The 22,568-nt window shown below is 33.7% G+C and overlaps 1 protein-coding gene across 4 annotated transcripts in view; it reads right to left on the reverse strand.

The window, feature by feature from the left end:
- Positions 1–5,079: 5,079 nt before the first annotated feature.
- LOC129951898 (zinc transporter ZIP11) overlaps positions 5,080–22,568 on the reverse strand; it is a 35,057-nt gene continuing 17,568 nt past the window's right edge. Inside the window, exons 2-9 of one of the 4 annotated variants that reach the window (XM_056064257.1) lie at positions 16,495–16,547; positions 15,193–15,406; positions 14,988–15,136; positions 6,674–6,899; positions 6,532–6,603; positions 6,188–6,467; positions 5,871–6,128; positions 5,082–5,796 (exon numbers count right to left, since the gene is read on the reverse strand). In XM_056064257.1, the coding sequence (XP_055920232.1) occupies positions 5,718–5,796; positions 5,871–6,128; positions 6,188–6,467; positions 6,532–6,603; positions 6,674–6,899; positions 14,988–15,095 (1,023 nt within the window). In that variant the 5' untranslated portion in view covers positions 15,096–15,136; positions 15,193–15,406; positions 16,495–16,547 and the 3' untranslated portion in view covers positions 5,082–5,717. Of the gene's footprint in view, positions 5,797–5,870; positions 6,129–6,187; positions 6,468–6,531; positions 6,604–6,673; positions 6,900–14,987; positions 15,137–15,192; positions 15,407–15,543; positions 15,817–16,494; positions 16,548–22,568 lie in introns of those variants that run through there. The other 3 variants (XM_056064255.1, XM_056064256.1, XM_056064254.1) reach the window with 3 other exon arrangements.

The following is a 22,568-nucleotide window of genomic DNA, read 5'->3' on the forward strand; positions in this document are numbered from 1 at the left end:
CCTGCTGCTTTGAATAGTTCGGCAGCGATGCCGTCAGCTCCAGCAGCTTTGTTTGACTTAAGTTTAGATATATCTATCTTTACTTCGTCAAGGTCGGGTAGGCGGAATTGTTGATCTGCGTCGCCGAGGTTGAGTGGTTCTATCTCCCTTACAGCGGATTTCGGTTCGTCATCGCCGTTATATAATTTGGGGGAGTGATCTTTCCATATTCTCAGCATCGACTGCGGTTCTACTACGATGTTCCCCTGATCGTCTTTACAGGCTTCGGTTCGTGGCTGGTACCCTTGGGAGGTTTATTTTACGAACCTCATTCCTGTTGTGACATCCCTCTATCTCCTCGATCGCGCGCTTCTTATGCTCTCTTTTTTTTCCATCTAAGAAGCCGGTGTTCCTCTCTCCTCTTCTGCTCGTAGAGCTCGTGAGCAGCTCTAGTCCTTTTGTGCAGCGCCGTTTTGTATGCCTCTTGTTTCGCAGCGTGCGCTTGCCGGCATTCGTCGTCAAACCAGGGGTTTCGCTGTGGTGGCCGTGTACAACCTAGCACTTCAGAGGTGGCATCTCTGATGCTGCAAGGCAATGTTTCCACTGGTTTTCAATGCTTAATGCAGGAAGCATAGGACTCCTTAATAGATTATTAGAGACTCGATCGGAAAAGGACATGGCAGGCTCTTGCGATTGTAGCCGTCTAACGTCGAATCTTCTCACATTACTTCCTTCCTTTGGATTGGATCGGGATATCCGTAGCCGTACCTTGGCTACAACGAGGTAGTGGTCCGAGTCAATGTTGGCCTCTCGGAATGTTCGGATATCCTGGATACTGGAGAAGTGTCGTGTGTCGATCGCAATGTGGTCAATCTGGTTGACGGTTGATTGATCAGGAGATTTCCATGTCCCCTTGTGGATATTAAGATGCGTGAACTGCGTACTAGCTACCAGAACGTCTCGCCCGCAGCGAAATCGACCAGCCTGAATCCGTTGTCGGAGGTAGTATCGTGTAGGCTGTATCTCCGATTATGCCACCAAAGATGTCTTCTCTTCCTAGCTTGGCATTAAAATCTCCTAAGACAATTTTAATGTCAAAGCCAGGGCACTGCTATGTCTTGTCCAAGAGCTCGAAGAATATCTCTTTGGTGCCTTCATCTTTCTCCTCTGTTGGGGCATGCGCGCATATTAGGCTTATGTTGGCGAATTTAGCCTTGATGCGGATTGTCGTGATGCGCTCGCTCATACTGTTGAAACTCAAGACTTTTTGCCTGAGCCTAGTTCCAACAACAAATCCACACCCAAATAGACGCTGTCTTTGTTCTCGGTAGCAGTCGCCGTAGTAGATATCGCAGTCTTTTAGTTTGCGTTTGCCCGGTCCATCCCATCGCACTTCTTGGATGGCGGTAATATCTGCCTTGCAGCAGTTTAGGGCTTCCGCTAATTGTTCGGCTGCACGTGGTCTGTTAAGGGACCTAACATTCTACGTACATATCCGAAGTTCGTTGTCCTTATTTCGTTTGCGTGGGTTGTCAACAGTGAATCCGTCCGTATCCGAGGCTTGTTGTTGCTTCGAAACTATGATGTTTTTACGTGGCCAGGAAGTCACCCCGACGGCACAACTCCCAACCTGGAGGGCCAGATCTTTAGTATAACTCCAAGAAAGGAGCCGGATGAAACGCTCCTTATAGCTCCGCATATGTCGAAGAAGCCCTATAAGGTGTTCACTAAGTAGTTCGACCTTACTGGAACTGTAGACGCCACCGTTGATTCTATCTCGAGAATTCGTCCGCTGCCGCCTGGATAAGGAGAGGTGCCTTAGTGGAAACTCCTCTCCCCCCCCCTCTCTCGTTTGCTGCCCCCAACAACTTTCCACTGGGGTTGGAACCCAATCTCCAGTTGAGGTACTAGGCACCCGATGTTCACCGCGGGGAGGTGAGAGTAGGAGTTGATAGACAGAGGTGGGTTTTGAGAAAAACCTGTGGACGCTTGTGTCCTCTTGAATGCACATGTCTACCATTTGAACATAAAAAAAAACAACATACTATTTTACTTTATAAAACAAAACGATCAATTTTAATTTCTAGTGTTCGATCAATTGTCACATTTTAAAATGGTTAAAAATAAGGGCTTGAAATTTTGCAAATATGTGTTTTCTGAAGATTTACTAATTTTGTACAAGTATTCAATAAATAACATTCTGTACGTAGAAACAGGACGATAAAATCTGTAGCTCTGTCCGAAATAAAAACTTTCAATTTTCTTCTTTTTATATAAGAGGACCCACATAATGAGAAATATTAAAATAATGTCATCGGCTTTTACATGATACTATATAAAAAGAATAAATATATTAGATAAATATTAGATGTAAAAGTTAACCATCCCTAATTTTTAAGCAGCTTTATAACAATATCCGTCGGAGACGCTTTGTACTATTTTTGCCAACAAGCCGATGATGAAAGCGAATAGTTTCGTAATGATGGGTTAAGACATAACTATCCACATAATTCTGGCCCCGAATAAAACAGCACCAATAAACACGACAAAAAAATCGCTCAATAAAGTTACCACCCTTATTACGAGACCTCAATCAAACGTTCGACTGAAAGCGACCCATTTGAATGTCGAAATTCACCCATCTTAATTGTGCTCTATATTGGATTTCTTAAACGTTCGCTTTAAGTCGAACGTTCGATTCCTAATAAGGGCTTATATTTGTTTGTCGATAGCTGACTGCCTTATAAGAATTGAAAATCAATTATCAACTCAGCCGATTCCATCCCTGGCTATAGTTATAATAAATACCCTGGTACAAAGGCAATTATCTCAGATGTTAATAGGCATTCTATTATACCTACGGCACATCGTTTATTTTTTAGTAAAAAAAAAACAAATTGTTATTGAAAACTGGAATTTTTAAAGATAATACAACACTAGATTCTACTACCATAAGTTCAGGTTAGTTTTATATGACCAAAAAATAAGAATTTACTTTTAATACTTCTCATGATAAAATTATTATGAAAAATAAATTAACACGCAAATATGATTTGCATATTTGTTCACCTAATAAGATTACATAAATAATTTAATTCCAGTGCATATTCAGGGTCCGGCAAAAAGATCTCCCATATTTTAAAAATGAAAGCAGTGAAGTGTGTGCTGTGGCTCCATCTTGTTGGAACCACGGGTGGAATCGGCTAACGCGATTGTTAACTGTCGCGTTGTTGAGTTTATAGTCGTTTTTGATTTTCAACTCTGATTTGCTTTGTATGCATCATAAATAATTATTGTTATTTTATAAGGTCGCATGCAACAAAAACACAAATTTCTATCCTCTTCATGCATATGGAAGCACATCCAGAGCTGGCGAGATCGTACAATGCCCTCTCAGCCACTAGGCGAACCTCCCAAAAGCAGCAATGGGAAAAATTGGCAAGATCCTTAAATTTGAATGGACCACCAACAAAATCCGTAGCGGAATGGAAAAGGGTAGATATAAAATAAATTAAGGAGAAACATCATTAGTTCTAAAATAATCATATCTTTATTAGATTTGGTCGCTCCGTAAATATGCTACGAAAAAAAATTGAAGGAGAATAAAAATTCCATCAAGAAAACGGGTGGTGGTCCATTTGAGTCAAAAGAAATAGACGCAACTGATGACTGGAACAGTAGGCAACTGTCTTTAGTTTGAGTTCGAAAAATTCTTATTCCATGGTGTAGTTTTCCTAAAAACGGCAGGTGAAATAACTAATTTTAACTATGTATATTTTCTTTATAAATACGGGGGGTAGTATATTTATTATTATACCTCCAGGAATTCTATATATTTCAAAAAAAAATTCCTTTGTTGACTCCATGGGCACAAACTTTATCATGAGCGGGCAAAGTACTGACTGCATTCTTTTAATAACCTTAGAAGTAATTTTGGCAATTGTACTTTGTCCCATCGGAGCAGCTCAATCGGAACCATCACCAAGAATGTTCAAAGTTGCAGCTAGTTGAAGCATAGGTGGAATATATGTCGACCTTAATCCAGACGGCAAGTCGAGTAACCTCAAAACAATCATGAAGGCTTCTTTTGATAGACGAACAGTTTTTAAGAATCTAAACAATGTAATTTATAATAATATTTACATAGATGAAAAATTATTGCTTTTATGTATGTACATACATTGGGTCAGGAAGTTCCAGAATATTTGCTTTATTTCGTAAAGAAGTTCTGAGCAATCGAACAGGCTCATAATTGTGTCCTTCATTTCTCCTATACGCGTTATTAAATATTCTCATTGAAGTAAACATTCCGATTCTCTTTTTTATGTACTTGCTTTTATTTAACAATATTTTACACACAATTTATTTGCTTTAAAAATGGAATCGAAACCAACGATTTTACTCACAAAAAAATAATGAAAACGATACCTAAATAGCTGTCACTTGAAATACAAGGACCAAAACGATTGTCGATTTGATAATCAACTTACATGGAGCAAAAGTATCGTTTTTGATTATCAACAATCAACTATCAAGTTAGCCGATTCTTTGTGGTTCCTAGTAAACTAATTTAAGTTTGCTTGGAGGAAGGTCTCAATCATGTGACAGTAGCGATCCGCATTAACTGGAACTTTTTGCCCATTTTCTTAGAAAAAATACGGATATATTCCTCTACGACAAATGAGCGATGCTCACCGTGCCACACCCATTATGATTACTAAAAACGGCACGTAGACCTCTATCTATCTATACCCGGAATACCATTTTATCTATAAATAGCTTTAAATATAAACGTCTAAAAATACGGGAGGTTTTTTTGCCCGAACCCTGTATGTGTAACTGAATCGATTAATAATAGCAAATAAAATATAAATATTCTCGGGTTAGTTTTATTAACCTTTTATTTCCATTTCTTCTAAAACCAATCAACAGCGGCAACAAGGAATAAAACATCGATAGATATTTTAGTTAAAATATTACAAATTTCAAAGAATTTGTTTTTTTTTTGTTTATCTTTTTATTTTTATTGTGTACATATTTGTTTTTTGTATAATTTTTTTTTTACAAATACATATTTACATTTTGGTTCAACTTAAAGCATTATGCATAAATAAAACAGTGAATAAAATATAATATAATCTTTTCTTTTTGTTTTGTTTAAACTGCAATAAAATTTGAACACAATAAAAAATACTCTGTTTTTTTTATTGAGTAATAATAATAATTATTTATGATTTTTGTACAAGCGGCTAATGTATAATTATTATTATGCACGAGGACATCTAGTTCATTGTTTTATTTATAATAATAATAATATTAGTTGTTATACAAACTATTTACTTATTTAATAAAAAAATATATATATATATTCATTTATATACTTATAAAATTAAGTAATTTTAAGAATCACATTTGATAGACAATGAACTTGAATTTATATATGTATGTAGGTATATCTTTTTTGTTTTTGTTTTTAGCAAAAATGGGGAGAATGGTTTTTCATTTGTTTTTTGTTTAGTTTTTGTAAGAAAAGGGTTAAAATGGAGATTTAGTTTCATTTTCTTTTAAGTATTGATTGTTATAATTTTACTATTGTAATAGTATTTCTTTTTTAAATCATTTAAATAAAACATCTAGAAAAGTAAATTAACTAATGGCGTAGGTATGAGTCTCTCAATTAGAATATAGTTTTCATAGTTTCTCATCCGGACTCGTTCAGATTGTTTGGAGGATGAAAATCAAGATAATGCAACATCAAGACACATCATTATAATGAAACCGACTATCGTACCCCAAGTTGCCAGCAACCCATTTCCACTAGAAAAATTATTTAAAAAGTTTAATAAAACTCCAAATCGATTCAAAGCCGGCGACTTTGATAAAATACAAACCTTGCATGTGCTTCTGGTAAAATATCATCAGCAACAATATAAATCATAGCTCCCGCCGCAAAGGAAAGTGCATATGGCAAAATTAAATTTGCAAATGTTACAGCCACAGCTCCTAGGACTCCAAAAATTGGTTCAACCATACCCGATAGTTGACCATACCAAAATGCCCTTGGCACACTGAAACCAGCAGCATGCAAGGGCAAACTAACTGCAAGACCTTCGGGGAAATTCTGAATTCCAATACCGATGGCAAGATTTCTACAAAACATTTATTGTCATGAAGCTCTTAGAATTGTGCTAACCTGGGAAATATTTACCTCGCACTTTCAAATGTCGCCGAATCTGTTGTTCCAATGGCACCAAAACTCACTCCAACAGCTAATCCCTCGGGAATGTTGTGAACGGTGATGGCCACAACTAATAACATGATCCTCTTCCATTGGGAAACTGCATTCTCATGGTCAATACGTGCTTGGTCTGAATAAGTATTTTGCTCCAAATCGGCATTGACTTTATTTTTCCTTCTACGTGATTCTCCGCTGTGTTGGACACTGAGGCAATCTGAAAAACTTTGCATATTTTTCGTCGAAGAACGATCTAAAATTAAAGATTTAATTTTTTTTTCAAAATTATTTAAACGTAATTGAAAAAAAACACTTACCAACACTCTGGAGGGAGTGCTGCACGTCATCCAGAGCAATTTCAGCTTTATCTTTATTCGAGTGCGTCAGAGCTGGTAGTAAAAATATCATGCATATAAATTATGGATTTCTTTAAAAGTGCACTTTATTAATTTCACTTACAGATCATCATATGTGAGCTATTTATTCCCAAATACGAAATAAGTTTATCGGTGCCATAGACAAATATCGATCCTAGCAAGAAACCACCGGCAACTGGTAAGAAAGCATATTGCGCATATAGCCCGGAACCCTCAGCCAGTTCAATAGCTGGAGACAGAAGTGACCAGAATGAGGCTGCAATCATCACACCAGCGGCAAATCCTAAAGCTACATCTAGTGATTTTCTCTGTAAAGAATATTTAGAGGTTGGAGTTTTTTTTTGTTGCAAAATATGTTGAGGCTATAATTTCTGGATCATGCTCATGTTTTATCATAAAATTGAATTGTGATCATTTTTGCTAATTTATCTTATCATCAAAAACTTTCTTAATCGATATATCATTTTATCGTGTTTCTGCTTATCATACAAAAAATACATGAATAACTACACAAACATCAAATATATGTACCTTACATATAGAAACAAATAATTTGATATCGATACAAACAAAATAACACCCCCGCAACTAAGCTAAGGATATTAATTTTACTTTTATATATGAGTACCTAAAAACATATGTAGGTATTTCGTAATGATTTCATTTTACACATTTTAGTCACGTTTTTCAAATAAAATCGAAATAAAAAGAATTCCAAGACAATGCAAAAGAAATCATTTGATAACCATACCTAATGTACATATGTACATATATATGTAGATAGGTAGTATACTATAAAGTTATACATATGTATGTATAATACAAAACAAATGTGATACAATTGTTTAAATAACATTTAATCTAAAGTAAAGTACGTTTTTGTTCACGTGATTTTTTAACCCATGCACAGTACAAATATTTTGATTAAAAAATTAAAATGAAGACCACGATTCAAGAATAATTCTTTAAAATTCGAATTAAATGAATTTAATTCCCAAATAACTCTTGGTTCATGAATGATGTGTGTCTTGCCTCCAATAAGATTAAATGTATTCTTCAAATGCTGCGCCATAAAATAGGTGCAATTTTAATTCCGGACATTGTCTTTTTTTAAATTAGCGTTGACATTTAAAAACAAATTTCAAAGTAAGAATTGTATAACCAAGTTAAATTTGAGCTTATCTTTGAAAAAAATATTAAAACAATGTTTAGTTTTGGGGTTTGTTATTTTTATAAGATTAATAGTTATAAAAAAGAATTTCCTTTATCGCTTTCTTCAGAACAACTTCATTAAAAAATACAAATTGTATGAGCTTAAATAAGCTTATCTATGTAGTATTTGCCTGAACAAGGAACTTGAATTAATTATGAATAAGAAAAGACTTTTTAGGTACAACAGAAATTTAAACAAATTTTAAGCTGAAAAACTCAAAATCCAAAGAAGATTTGATGGTTAAGTAGTAAAAATCACGAAAATTACTAAATTGATTTGGAGACTTGGAATTCTCTTTAATTTGATGTATTTAGAAACTTAAGGTCGATATTAATGTAAAATTTAAAAATTTGATGGTTGAAAATGAGACCTAAAATATGTACATTCAAACAGATTTGTGTGTTCTTTTAAGTGAGGTAAGAATTTGCTTACAAGTCAAATCCTTTTTTTGTTTGGATAAGAGACATTATAAAAGCGTTTATTGTTTTGAATCAAACTGTCTTTATTTAAGCTCTGAGTTGAGCCAAGAGGACGTTCGTTTACATAAAATGTCGATGCTAATATAATTAACGCGAGTATTGAACAAGGGTCAAATTAGTTAAAATAAAATGTTTCAAAATTAACGGCTAACTGAATGGCTGCGATCAACCTCAGTTAGAAAGGGGATTCGGATACCTTTTTCTTAATGTTCAACGTATAAGAAAACAGCTGATCTAAAACAGATGGGATGTTAAAAAAGGAACCCAATGCTATCAAAGGATTTTTGGTGTATGTGGGTATCTGACAGAACAACTGATTCTACTTATGGTTGAGTTTGGAAGAACTTACAAACTGAGAACTGCTCTTTTTCTTATTATTTTCAACTATTGTTAGGTATTGTCGTTTCTTAACGTTAGGAATGTTAGGATTTGTAACAATATGACTTCATTACATGTTTTTTAAACTCATTGTTGAAGTGATTTGTGACAATTAGCAACTGAGCTCGGGATCTGAGCTGAAAGTGTTTTACTATTAAAGTTAATGATTTGTTCAGCAAGTGGCTTGAGAGAAAATAATGAATTTAAAAGCAGTATCGAAGACATGAACATGGACGAATCTGAAGACTCCCAAGACGAAAGTGTTCGCGAGGAATATCATCACAAACGAATGGCATAGATGGGAGCATTCGCAGACAAGGCTCTTTTCGGTTCAGTGTGGGAAATTTTCGGACAAGATTACGTCAACGAAGTGACCAAAGCTGGAGAAGGTATCTGGGTTGTGTTGCATTTGTACACAAATGTTGTGCCGCTCTGTTCGCTCATACACCACCATATGCAACAGTTCCTGCGGTCGATAGCCAAAACCTGCATCCCAAATTTAACAGAGAAGCATCTGCCAACAGTGTTTATCTATTTTGACAACGAAATGAGAAAGTAATTCATTGGTGCCTTGGAGCTTCGTGGTTAAAAATTGACCACCGATGAATTGGAATTCATGTTCGGTCAGTGTGGTTCAATTCCAACGGAAATCAAGGAAGATTCTAAGCAACAAACTCGTGACAAAATGCTCAGCGACCTGAAATCCGTTGATTTCTATTGATTTCGTAATTAGGAAGAAATATTGTTACATTTTACATATTTATTTTTGTGTTCGAATGGATTTTTATATATTCAAATAATAATAACAAAGAAAATGGAACCGAAAAATTAAAAGCCGAATGCAAATTTTAATAGTGTTTTATTAACTCCGAGTCAGCCGAAAAAAAAAATTAATGAAAAATTAAACATTTTTAATAGGAAAAAAAAAACATTGTAACTCACTTGGACGTATTCTTTTCAGTTGTTTTGTTTTTAACTAAAAAGTGTGAATGCAAAGTTCTTACTCACACTTCAAGGATTCCAGGAAGGTATAAACTATTCCTGTAGGTACACTATTGTTCCAAGGACACGACCAAATGAATTCCAATGTTTGCATTTTTAAACATTTTCGATAGGAAAATACGAACATTGGAACTCATTTCGTCGTGTCCTGTCTGAGGTCTGTTCTTTTTTTTTATTATTTTCAACTATTTTTAACTACTGTCGATTCTAAACATAAAGATTACGTGCGTTTTGTTCGCATTTCATATATAGTAATTTTTGTATTTAAAAATTGGTACCACTGAAAGAAGATCTGTCAAAATAATTATAAAAAAATTCAAAAAGGGAGGGCGGACTACTACATTAATATGTGGTGTTGAAGCGAGCTTGAAGCTCAGTTAGTCCATTTTCACTGACAAAACTAAATAATATCAACAGTAATGGATTCGTTTTTTCCGCAATGGAAAACACACATGATTCCAAATGCAGAACTACTCAACGAACACAGCCATCAAGATACAAATGCAATATCAATCGTACCAACATTTGAAATCACATAAGATCCATTCGAGGCTCGTATAAGTGTCAAAAACCTATCCATAGTGAGATTCTACTCTAACTTTTATCGGTGTTATTCTCACTATAGATATTGTTTTTGTTATTCGTATAAAATCCTACTTTACTATGGAAAGATTTCTCAACAAAACACGGGTATATGACTTAATTCAAACTCATTGTTAAAGTGTCAAATAGTAACGATTTGTGACAATTAGCAACTGAGCTCGGGATCTGAGCTGAAAGTGTTTTAATATCAAAGTGAATGATTTGTTCAGCAAGTGGCTTGGGAGAAAATAATGAATTTAAAAGCAGTTCGTAAATGTTTTTTTTGACTGCTCTTTTTGAGTAAGCAGAAATATTTGATTCATGATTCATATGTTTTAAAAACATACAATGTTTTTGTTATTAATTTTTGTTACATTTTTCAAGCAATTTAAAAGCTGCTTCAATTTTTCTTTAGTTATTTAATTTCCGATTTAAGGTTGTAAAAACATTTTTTGTTTTTATTTTTTGATATGGTATGAAAATGGTAGTTTGTTAGATCAATAATGTCTAAAAATCGTCGTTCTTAAATGATTCTATCAAATTTCAACAATTAGAAACAATGACTCTTGAACAATTTTAGTTTTATATAACGACAATTAAGATCTGGCGTAATGTGAAGGGCTACTCCACATTCCTTTTGTTCTTATAATATGCTTAAGGACTTTTTTAGGTAACATCTCTTCCTCCATCGCAATCACTTTTACCATGTAATTGAAATGCATTTTTAATGAGTTCAAAAACATAGGAGCCGTTTCCGTTTCTAAATGTAGCATGTAGTTGGGGGTACTACTTGGTAATCTAAATATTCGCTAAAGAAACTGTTTCAAATGAACAGTATCCCCACACATGGGCTCCATATAAAAGAATTGAGGATACTTCGATTGGAATAGCTATTGCTTAGCACTGTGACGTACATGTCTATTACTTATGCATTCGCCCCAAACTGAACAGATCGCGCGTTCAGCTTCAGATAACTTGCTTTTAAGATGTGATAAGAACTCCAAGGTACTTGCATTCTCGAACAATTTCAATAGGTTTATCTTGCAAAGCCCAATTTTCATTTCGACTGTATCTTCCGCCACCATTTCTAAATATCATCATTTTGGATTTTGTTAGGTTTACAGAGAGATTCCAAGTGTTGCAGTACCCATCAAGCCGGTTTATTATAAGCTGCATACATTCTACAGTATCTGCGAGAAAAACGATGTCATATGCAAACATAAGCGTAGGAATACTTGTTCGGTCTATCTCAATCCCACCTCTTACGATCTTCGTTATGTCGTTTACAATACACAGCCTTGCTTGACACCCATTGCATTCTCAAAACCTTCGAACAAGAAGTTTCCATCTCAAGCTCGCAAAACGTTTATTACTTTTGTCGATATTCCATATTCATATAGCTTATAGAAAAGCGCCTCTCTAGAAACAGAGTCGAATGATGCTCGAAAATCTATAAAAAATGCGTAAAGCTTTTTGTGTTTCCTCTTGTAGATTTCAACGATGTTAGTTAGCGCAAATATTTGGTCGATTGTGAAATAGTTCTTCCTGAAGCCTGCTTGAAATTCATGAATGATTTTCTCCTTATCTACCCATTGAATAAGTCTGTTAAAAAGCACTGCACCAAAAAACTTGGTTGAAGTTCGTCTATAGTTTGTCGGGTCATTACAATGACCTTTCTTGTGCAGTGGAAATATTACTGATTTCAAAAAACTCCCTGGTATATCAGCATTTTCAAAAATGCTATTGAATTCAGATACAATCGCTGAAAGGGATTCACGCATACAGTTATTATAAAATTCAAATGAAATGCTTTCGTCTCCTGGGGCTTTGTTATTTTTAGAGTTAAAGATTACATTTTGAATCTCAAATAGAGTTATCGGTGAATCTAGGAATTCATCAACAATCCAGGGTGCTGCATATTGAAAAGGCTGGGAGATTTTTGTTGTGTTGAGCAAGTTTTAAGTTTTTTTTTCTTTGTATATAGAACTGAAAGTTGTTTTTTTTTTTTGCCAGCTATCTCAATTTAGGTATTCAAGTCGTTCAATAAATTATTTAAAAATGTACATATCCAGGATAGACTATCAAACACGAGATTGAAGCTTTTGACAACCACATCAGAGGAACCGCATACGGCGGATTAGTTCAATCCAATGAATTAAAGGTACAGACAAAGCATGGAAGACAGGTACTTTATGCGAGCTACTGTCACACTTTTAGAGCTAAGATCTGTAAGGCTTTCCTGAGTTATCTACATTGCTGGAAAGGAATTGGTTGCGGATGAACCCTTAATGATCTGATCTTCTTAAAAACGTTGCTGGCATATCGGAGTATAAGGCTGACTATTCAAGGGCTACGCAAGATTATCTGTAATATCACTTAACAATGTCCGGTCATCAAAAACACGATAAGCTGCAGATAATGACCGACCTATATTCCATAATACAAACCCTTAGCACACTAGTTTTCCAAAGTAGTCTTGATTGAAAAAGATGTATACTGAAGTTATATTATTAAAGGACAGGGAGGTAACGGCAAAAAAAAGTCAAGTCATTTTCAAAAAAGGTCTCGGGGTGTAGAACAAAGAAAATCTATTCTGGATTTAAAGTTTTGACGAAATAGACCCTAGTCTAGTCATTTGCTAGTCATTTGTTTTAAGACCCTTTACATGTCCAAAAGCAAAATAATAAAGCCGTAATCCTTGAAGAACCCCTTGACAGACGCTCTTAAAATTTTAACTCAATGTACCAACAAATGACTTAAACAGTATTAAGTTTTTTTTTTTTTAAATAATCGACTAAAAAGAATGAATTGTTTTTTATATGTGTTGAAGTGTTGATACTTAGTGCAACTCAACGGCCCAAATCAGTCAATTCTATGGCGTATTCAAAAAGTTGGCATAGCTCAGACTATAACATTTTTTTGGCAAATATGGATTAAACCCATATTAGATCAAGATTGGTAAATGTTTGAATGCAATAAGAATAAATTTATTGTTTTTGGACCAAAGAAACACAATTCAAAATAATTTTGTCTTGACACTGGGCAGGTTCAGACAACATTAGGGACTTCATTTGCAGTCAACTGCATTCTCTGAACGTAAATTTTGAGCAAGGCAACTAGTTAGTTTTTCAACTGTCATAATCTTCAAACATGGAACTTTACTTCACTAACCCCTACCTTCAGTGTATTGTTCAAAAACTATCAAAGACATTATCGTCTACAAAACACTCCTCAGGCAAGCACAAATCTATCCCGATTTGTATTTTGTGTTGTAGAGAAATATTACTTAATTATCTTTCAATTTGACAAGGGACCCTTAACACAAAAGATTAAATAGAATTGTGCAGAGAATAAACAATTCATGGAGTAATAAAGTTCAGCTTTCAGTTGAATTAAAAAACATCATCAATTGTCATTGTGACATAAGTTCAATTGACTTGATAGTTAGGGAGATTTTTCTTGACTAACTTTCCAATAAAGTTGTCTTAATTTAAAGGCAATTTTTTGGCAGCTGGCCAATTAGAGAAACTTGCCTTTATTTCAATTCCTTTATGTCGCCTGAACCTACCTAATATAAAGGACTTCGTTTGCAGCCAACTGCGCTTTTTGAACGTAAATTTTGACAAAGATAACTGGTTAGTTTTTTTAAGTGTCATAAATTCAAACTTAGAACTTTACTCCACTAACCTCTAGCATCAGTTCATCGTACAAAAACTACCAACTACAAACTTCAGGCAAGCTAAAAGACCATTACGATTTGTATTTTGTATTGTAAAGTAATTTTTCTTATTTATCTTTCAAATTGATTTTCATTTTTTACAAACATTAAATGGAATTGTGCAGTAAATAAATATTTCATAGAGTAATAAGGTTCAGCTTTTAGTTGAATGAAAAAACAACTGTCATTTTGACATAAGTAAACTTGGCTTGATAGTTAGGGATATTTTTCATGACTAGTGAACTTTCCAATATAGTTGTCTTTATTAGAAGGTAATGAGCTTCTGAAGAAATAAGTGAACTATACAGTTCATTAAAAAATATGACATATCTGTCAAACTGACAGATGAAAAATGTATTTTAAAACTGCAATCTTGATTTTAAATAAATTTGATTTGACATAATTCAAATAAAAAATAAGTTGATTTATTTGTTACCAATAAAAAATCTCATAGGCAAGCTAAGAGTCAACGGTATCACCAATCTATTTGCATATTAATATTTATTTCATTGTATCATGTTAATTAGAATTATAAATGACATAACTTAACTCATGTTACTTCTTAAATCCATCACCCACTTTATCTCTTTATAAAAATATAATTTATTTTAATTCTAGTCCACGCGCTTTAAAAGATAAATTTAAATATTCATTATCAAAACAAACTAAGAATATGAACCTAGATTAGAAATGCATAGATTAGAATTTTAGTACGAACTAAAAAGGTACTTGCATTTAATAAAGACAAAACTTCTTTGTGTACTAAAAACCTGTTGGATTTAAAGGCAAACCTCTTTGGGTCATACAATGTTTTAGATACTAAGATACTGTATTTAAGATGTGTATATTAGTAAACAAAACAAACTTCATTTTGCATAGTGCTTGATTTTAGCTTCTATAAATCATTCTTAAAATTGTGTATATTTAAATTTATTCTTAACTAGAAAAAATAGCCAAAACAAAAGCACATGAGACAGAAATATAAGATAAAAAAAGCAAAACAAGATGAATAATAAAAACTTACTTGATTTCCTCGGACGAAAATCACCATAGCCGAACCAACAGCTGTGAGGCCCCAAGTCAGAAGCGTTCCAAGCAGCGCTTGCGTTACTGGTCCATATCCAGGAATCATTTTTTGATTCTTTACTTTTTTATTTATTTACTTCTTTAATTCTTCAATTGATATAAAATTAATAATGAATCTTTTTTTGTCAAAAAACAATTGGTACCTCTTTCGTATCGGTTTTATATGAGGTAACCTTTCAACACAATACAAGAAATTCCAAACAAATCACTTGAAAGTAAAAACAATCCGTTGCATCATCAACTTTGTCATAAGTTTTGTGTTTTTTGTTGTTGTTGTTTTGTTTTATATATTAGAATGTAAGTTATGGAGTATGCCGAGTGTCGTCTTCGTCGTCAACTCGTTGTCTTCTTTAGTGTCTGAAAGATAGAAGAAGAAGTACAACATTATTAATTGAAAACAAAATAATGACGTATAAAACTTGTGGTTTGATTAAAAAAGAGTAGTTTAATTGAATTGTAATTAAAATTAATTAATGATGATTTTATTGTATAACCTTCTTTTTCTTTGATGAAGCCACCACTTAATAATATAAAATATTTAATTATTTAAACTTCAAACACTTATTTATCGTTTACACACTTTTCTTCTTTTTTTTTAAAGATATTTGGCCAAATTATTATTATTGATCATTAAGAAGGAAGAGGAACTTTTATTCTTGGTGCCGCCGACAGACAACAACGACAATTGCTTTCCGATGACTGGGAGATCTAATTGGTTCGGCGTTCACTTAAATTGAGATTCCGAACGTCGTCGTTGTCGTCGTCGTAGTCATAGTCAAAGCTGAGTGCCGGCCGAATTCGCCATGCCATGCCATGACAAAATGGGTTTCGTCACATCATCATTGGATACGGGTACGGGTACGGGTACCAACCAACAGACTTCTGATTGTTTGATAATTTATAAATCACTGGTCTGGCGCAGTAGAATTTTATATAGGAGTATGTGGAAGCACACATTTGAGTGGCGTTAAGACAAGACGTGCTCAGTTAGAAGTAAACTGATAAGACTTTTTATTTGTTTCTTTTCAAAAGGTGTGCTGTTGATGAGCACATATTATACACTTGTTCTTTTTGTTTCGAGGTACATACTTAATATAAGTGATTTTTAAATTACTCGTAGGTTCATAAACAGTATTCAGATATTATGGACTTTGTTGCTAGCTAAAGATGGGATATGGTAACTAAGTTCAAGACATTTTTCTACTCCAAGTCAATCTATTTTGTTTGACAACTGGGTTTTGAAGCATCTCATAAGCTTTTTGGTAGATTTAAAATAAAAAAATGTAAAGCACCTTTGCAAAATATTTTTAAGTGATCATCGAACAGTTCATGAACTGAAAGTATGTTGGACTTAACGAAATTTGAAAGTCAAGTATTTGCTTATAAGCATTTTTATCATGTATTTATCATTCACATTATATTCGACCTTCAGTTAATTTTCTTACAACTTATTTTCAATTACTCATGTGCACACTATCATCCCAATATTGACTTTGACCTAGAAGAAGAAAAAGATACACTATTTAAATAATATTTAAGCATTAATATCATATTAATGAAACACACATCAGGTGTCAGCAGTATTGTATTAAAGACTACAAAAACCAAAGATAAATATACGTGAGGAATTCCCGAAAGACAATATTATTTTATAGAGTTGCCGAAATATTAAACTACGATAACTTTGATAGATTCATATAAATGTAGAAAATAAATAATGTGATTTTTTGTGAAGTGATATTTATAAGCTTTGACCTCACTTGTCGGAACTTAAGTGCAATTTATCATATTATGATTTGTGAAGCTCTCAATTGATCAGCTGCAGCTATGTGACCTTTATCCGTAAAGGGTGGTTGAAATTTAATTTTCTTTTTAAAATTGCTTTAGATTTAATTAAATTAAATGAATTGTATTCATTTCTTATGGTTTTATTATTAAGGTAAAACATTTTTATTAATTACGAAACACAGCATCGTCCAAATGGCATTCTGTCACTGCAATTTTTTAACACTTTGTTTATGGTTTTGAGCTTTAGCTCACGAATTGCTTGGATGAAAGTGGCCTTAGTGTTTGCAAAACATTAACGTAGCAGAAGTTCGTGTGCCTTGAATTTTTGAGTCAATTGAATCTTATAAGCGAACTATCGGCAGTATAGTGAAATTTTGGGGGGAATATTAACGTTGTCTACCAGCATCTCGAACTTTTTTCACAAACTTACGTATCCAGCAAGCGCGAAGAGTACTTCATTTCGGCCAACATTTCTTTTCAAAAAACTACTGTTTGACTATACAGCACTCAGTATTTAATCGGAAAATGAGTCATTTCGTTGCGTGGTGGTATAATATTCAAAATTTCGAGCGGAAACAGCTGAAAGTGTAAACATAACCTATGATTTGAAAGATAGCTACTAGAAACCACTTTTTTTTAATTGAACAAGAAATAATCGAAATAAAAACAAAACAATTCTTTCAGTGACAGCTTGAGTCGTAAAAGCTTAAATGGGCAGCTTGAGACAAATCCCCACTTTACGCCAATTCCTTAATCGATACCAAAGTAGCCTATGACAGTATCAACAGGAACGAGCTATAACGTGGTATGTCGAGCTTTGGTACTCCTGACAAGATAATATGCCTTATCAGAAAGACGTTGGAGAAAGTTTGCTGCTCCATCAAAATTGGTAGGACCTCAACAGATACATTCAAAACCACTAGAAGATTACGACAAGGCGACGCACAGTGCTTCGAGTAGTGGAAAAAAATAAAAAAAATAATGTATTTCTATGTTTTAAGCTATAAATCTGTTTTTAAACATGTACTTAAATTTTTTTTTTTTTTTTTTCTCTTCTTCGTTAACTAGCGGGACTTTTGTTAGCAGTTGAGGTAATTTAAGCTACAGCGCAATTAAAAGTTGTGAGAATAAGTTTAGCTCGTGTGGTAAAATTATTTTTGCTTAAATTTTGTTTGCTTTTGTGAATTTTGGTGATTTTTTAAGAAAATCCTTTTTTTGGGGCTTACAAATTAAATAAACTTAAGCCTTAAAAAAAATGTTAGCAAATGGCAGCACAATTGTGTATACCGTTCTGATCTGTTGTTGTTGTGCTCTAAGAAAAGGTTAACTTTTCTTGCTACTTCTTGCTAACCGTCAAATTATTTGGCTTTTTGTAGGACAAGGTCAAACATTTAAAAATGAAAAAAAAATCGAAAAATGGATTTCATTCGATAACAATTCAATGATTGAAAGTGTTATGCAATTCATTTTAAATGAACTGTAAATCAAAAACTGTCCTTCTCCTACGAAGAGCGATTTGCGTGAAAAAGTGAGACTTTTTGACAAAAATTTGAAACGTAGGTGGAAAGATTGTTCACGAAACCGTGCTCTTTTTGCGAGACGCCACGAAGTTTGGTTGAAAACATCTTTCAATCTGCCAAAAAGCATTGTAATTTTTTTAGAAAATGCAGAGTATGTTGAAAAGCCGTGAACCAGCCGTAGAAAACCGCTCAAACATTTTCTTATCTATCCCAGAAAACCAAAAAACGTTGAGTTTCTGAGCTTCTAAAGTCTCAGTCTACTGAAGAGCTAGATTTCGCGGCAAAAATTTCGAAGCGGTTATCAGGTGGTGAAGCTAATGAAAAAGAAAATAAGCGAGTATTGACACCAGAAGAGGCATTGGCATTATATTTAGATCTTGATCTTTCCGAAAAAAAAATATAATGTCCTGCCTTCGGTTATCAATTTTTTATTCTTCTTTACATACAAATTGCATTCCAAGCTTATATAAATTGAGAAAAGTCAAAAATTCAATGGTTGAAATGAAAAGAGAGGTTACTGAAAATTCGGCCACAGTTGATCTTCCAGACCATCTAAACAATACAGGTGAAAGTATTGCAGAAATATCAGGCATTCTTCACGACACAAAGCAACGCTTTTTTGCAAATGGGGTTTTGGTGGAAGTTCTGGCCATAGGCAGTATATGAATTTCTCTTTTTAGTAGCTCTATCGCCTTTGAAGCTCGGTGATAATAATACTGGCATGGAGTCGTGGAAAAGCCCTCGATCTTCTTCAACCATGTTTTGTCAACCGATCAAATTTATATTTATAAAAGAAAGCCCAGAACTTGTGAGAAATGAGAAGGTTAAAATGAAATCTTTCATAGGTAAGCATTATAGGCGTTTGTCTTTTTTCTTTGTACCTAGTTAGCTAAAGGTTGGTGTCCAATATTGTTTTTAAATATCAATTCAATCAAATTTGATTAAATCTATTCAGATCTGTTTTGTTTTTTTTAGTTAAAACCGTGGTGTCTACTCTTTCAACATGTTGCTTTCCTTGTACGAAAATACCTTTTTTCATTATAGACCAGCTAACTTCGACGTCTTTCACCAAAAAAGGTTGTAATTTCCAAATTTCGTTTAATTTGATGTTTACTGTGGTTGATGATGAAGTATTTGTAATATTTTGTCAAAAACAAATTTGTTGTGTCTGACAGATGTCGTGCAGCGAAGAAAGAAGATTTTCTCCATGTGTCAGCCATGACACCCTTTTCCGCTGCTGCCATCTGTCACCTTTACTTTTCCGCCGCATCATTCGGTCACTTGCATCCTGGATATCATCGCGACCACCTGTGCTCGCCACCAATCTTCTTCATTAATTGATTTATTAATTTTCGTGTATATTAGTATATTTCATTGTATTCGTATTAAAGTAATAAACCTTGAATTATATGAAACCCCGCGTTAAATTCTTCAAAATTCATCATCTAGATGATATATCTGTGGTGCAACCCCGAAAGAAATGAATTTCCTTTAAATTCAAGATAAACCAACAAGAGAAGAAAATGGATAAGATGTTTTGAATGTCTATTACATGTTGCCTTCAGGCTGCTTTCAAATCATGGCGAGTTCTGAAAGGTACTGAAAACAAAACAATGTTTGAAGAAAATGTCACATTCAAAACTTATTTAAAAGTAGATTGGGTCTCATAGTTGACAAACTCAAGCCTGGAATTGGGTCAACAAATAATTGTAACACCGCAAGAAGTTTTTTTCAAAATTCAAAAATAACTGCCGAAATAACAGAACTTGATGAAAGCTCATACATACATTTTCAATTATTTTAAGAGACTTGGCGTCAGGATTTTCCGTTGATATAAATAAATTTTCTGAATTGCTTTCCAAAGTTAAAGAAAAATATCTGGAGCTAAGTGTACATAAGCTACTGATACAAGGTCCATACATAATTTTATCTTTTGAAATACCTATAGGACGGCTTTCTGAAGAGGCTTTAGAAGCAAGTCATAAGGAGATCCGGAGAAATCGCCTTTTTCATACGATAAAATCATCCCGGGGGAATACAAAAGCATATGTTTTGACCACGTTACTTTTTAAGTCTGATCCTTTCATATCAAATATGAGAAAAGCAGATACAAGGCTTTCGAAAGCGGACCAGAGTGATATCGGGCCTTATATCAAAGCGGATGAAAACAATTTAAATGTATCATCTTCATCAACTTCTCTTGAAAACTCCTAAAGTGATCTTTCGTCGGAATAGTTCTTAATTTTCTTTAATAATAGACATTTTTTTATTATAAAATTATTATTTATAAATAATCCTAGAATTTGATATTTTTGGTTTATAGCTCATATATGGGTGTGGCAGTGGGCGGATTTGGCATTATATTTATATGTAGCTTTTTAATTTGCCTCCGTCTTAATACTTGTAATCGATTTTGTACGGAAAGTTTTTATCTAATTAACTTTTGGTAAAAGTGGGCGTGGCAGGGGGCGTTTAAAATGTCTTAAGTGAAATACGCTATTTATTTAATTATCAAACAATTTTTTTGCTTATATACATTACTTTCAGCAGTGTTACAATATTGTTTTTGAGTGTGTGTTGGGCAACTTCATGGCTAATACGAATTTCACGATTTTTAAGAAATCCACACAATATCTTGGATATGCAGATGACTTCCACATTGTGAAAAGAACCAAACGAGCAGTTACGATTACTTGTTTTGGTTTTCAGTCTGAAGCGTTAAAAATGGGTTTTGTTATTTATGACGACAAAACGAAGTATATGCTGTCTTCAAAGAGCGTCGTTTTTTATCGCATATTTGGCCAGAAGGTGGTTAAGGAATTCATCCACCAGGGCACTGTGGTTTACTTTGGAAATGACATCAGTGCCGAAATCAAGAGTAAAGCTCTTGCTAATCGCCTTTTCTCCCAACTAAGTAAGCAATTGAGAAATAAGGAACTATCTCGAAGCACCACTGAGACGTTGTGTCAAACTCTCAGCCACAGGCAGATGAAGGCTTTCTTGGTGTTTTCGAGAAGAAGGTTGGACCAATTTTTGTCCATTGGCAAAATAACACCAGACGGAGACGATAGCAGCAGGAACTGTACGAATTGTACAGCGATTTGCAACTGTTAACAAAAAAACTACGTGTTCAATGGTTAAGTTGGCTAAAGCGTGTCCAGCAAATGATTAGGTCGTAAAATATTTAACAAGAAGCAGAGGCAGACTTCATCTCCGCCAATCGTATACTAAACACCTGCCATACCTTTTAATCCCTTATGTTACTTGAACGTAGTAAATATTTGTTTAGAATTCAAACTTTTCATTCATTTCGGTTGTTTTATTTTTCAAATTAATGCATTGGCAACTCTGTCTGTTTATAATGAAAATAAGTTTTTACACTTTGGTGGGCAGAAAAACCATAAAGCAAAACCATCATAGTTTAAAGATGGTATTTTGTTTGTGTTTTTGTTGTTGTTGTCGTCGTCTTCTTTTGTTTACTCAAATGGTTTAAATTTCCTGACATTTTACTAATCCCACGCTTTCGCCAAATGAATCTCGTACAGATAATTTAAATAAACAACTATACTATATGCATATCAATATAGTATAAACAATATATAAATAATAATTAATTGTATTTTTTATCTGCGATCTGATAAGGTTTGGTGTTAAAAATGGCTATAAAAGTCAAAGAAACACACTCACTCATTAACAGTTGCTGATTAAAGCTCTGTTCGACTGGTTTTTGATTTCTGCCTCCACATTCCAAACTTAAGTTCGCGAAGAGTATAGTTATTATATTTATTGTTTTTTTTTTTAATCTTTCATTCATAAAATAACTTCAGGTAAACAAGTTTTGTGTGGGATAAATAATGCTGGGCGACTATGTGCAGCAAGGCTTTTATTTAAATGATAAAATAAAAAGATGAAACAAAAAACTACTTGCACCTGGCACTTGCTTTACTTGGTAACAATAAATATAAGTTAGTTAGAGCTATTAACCATGGTAATGAACGCAACGCAACGGCGGCGCAGTGGCGATGACGGTATTTTATTTTGTATATCTTTGGATTAAGTCAGTGACGTAGTTTTTATTGATATTAGCAATTGTAATTCATTTCTTTTTAATTTAATTTTAATGAAATGCAAGAAAAATAACTTAGTTCTTGTCTTTTGTGGTTAAAATAAAAATGAGTCATTAGAAAAAAAAAGAAAATTTAGATAAGATA

Source organism: Eupeodes corollae, chromosome 3 (assembly GCF_945859685.1).
Source record: "Eupeodes corollae chromosome 3, idEupCoro1.1, whole genome shotgun sequence".
NCBI classification, from domain to species: domain Eukaryota; kingdom Metazoa; phylum Arthropoda; class Insecta; order Diptera; family Syrphidae; genus Eupeodes; species Eupeodes corollae.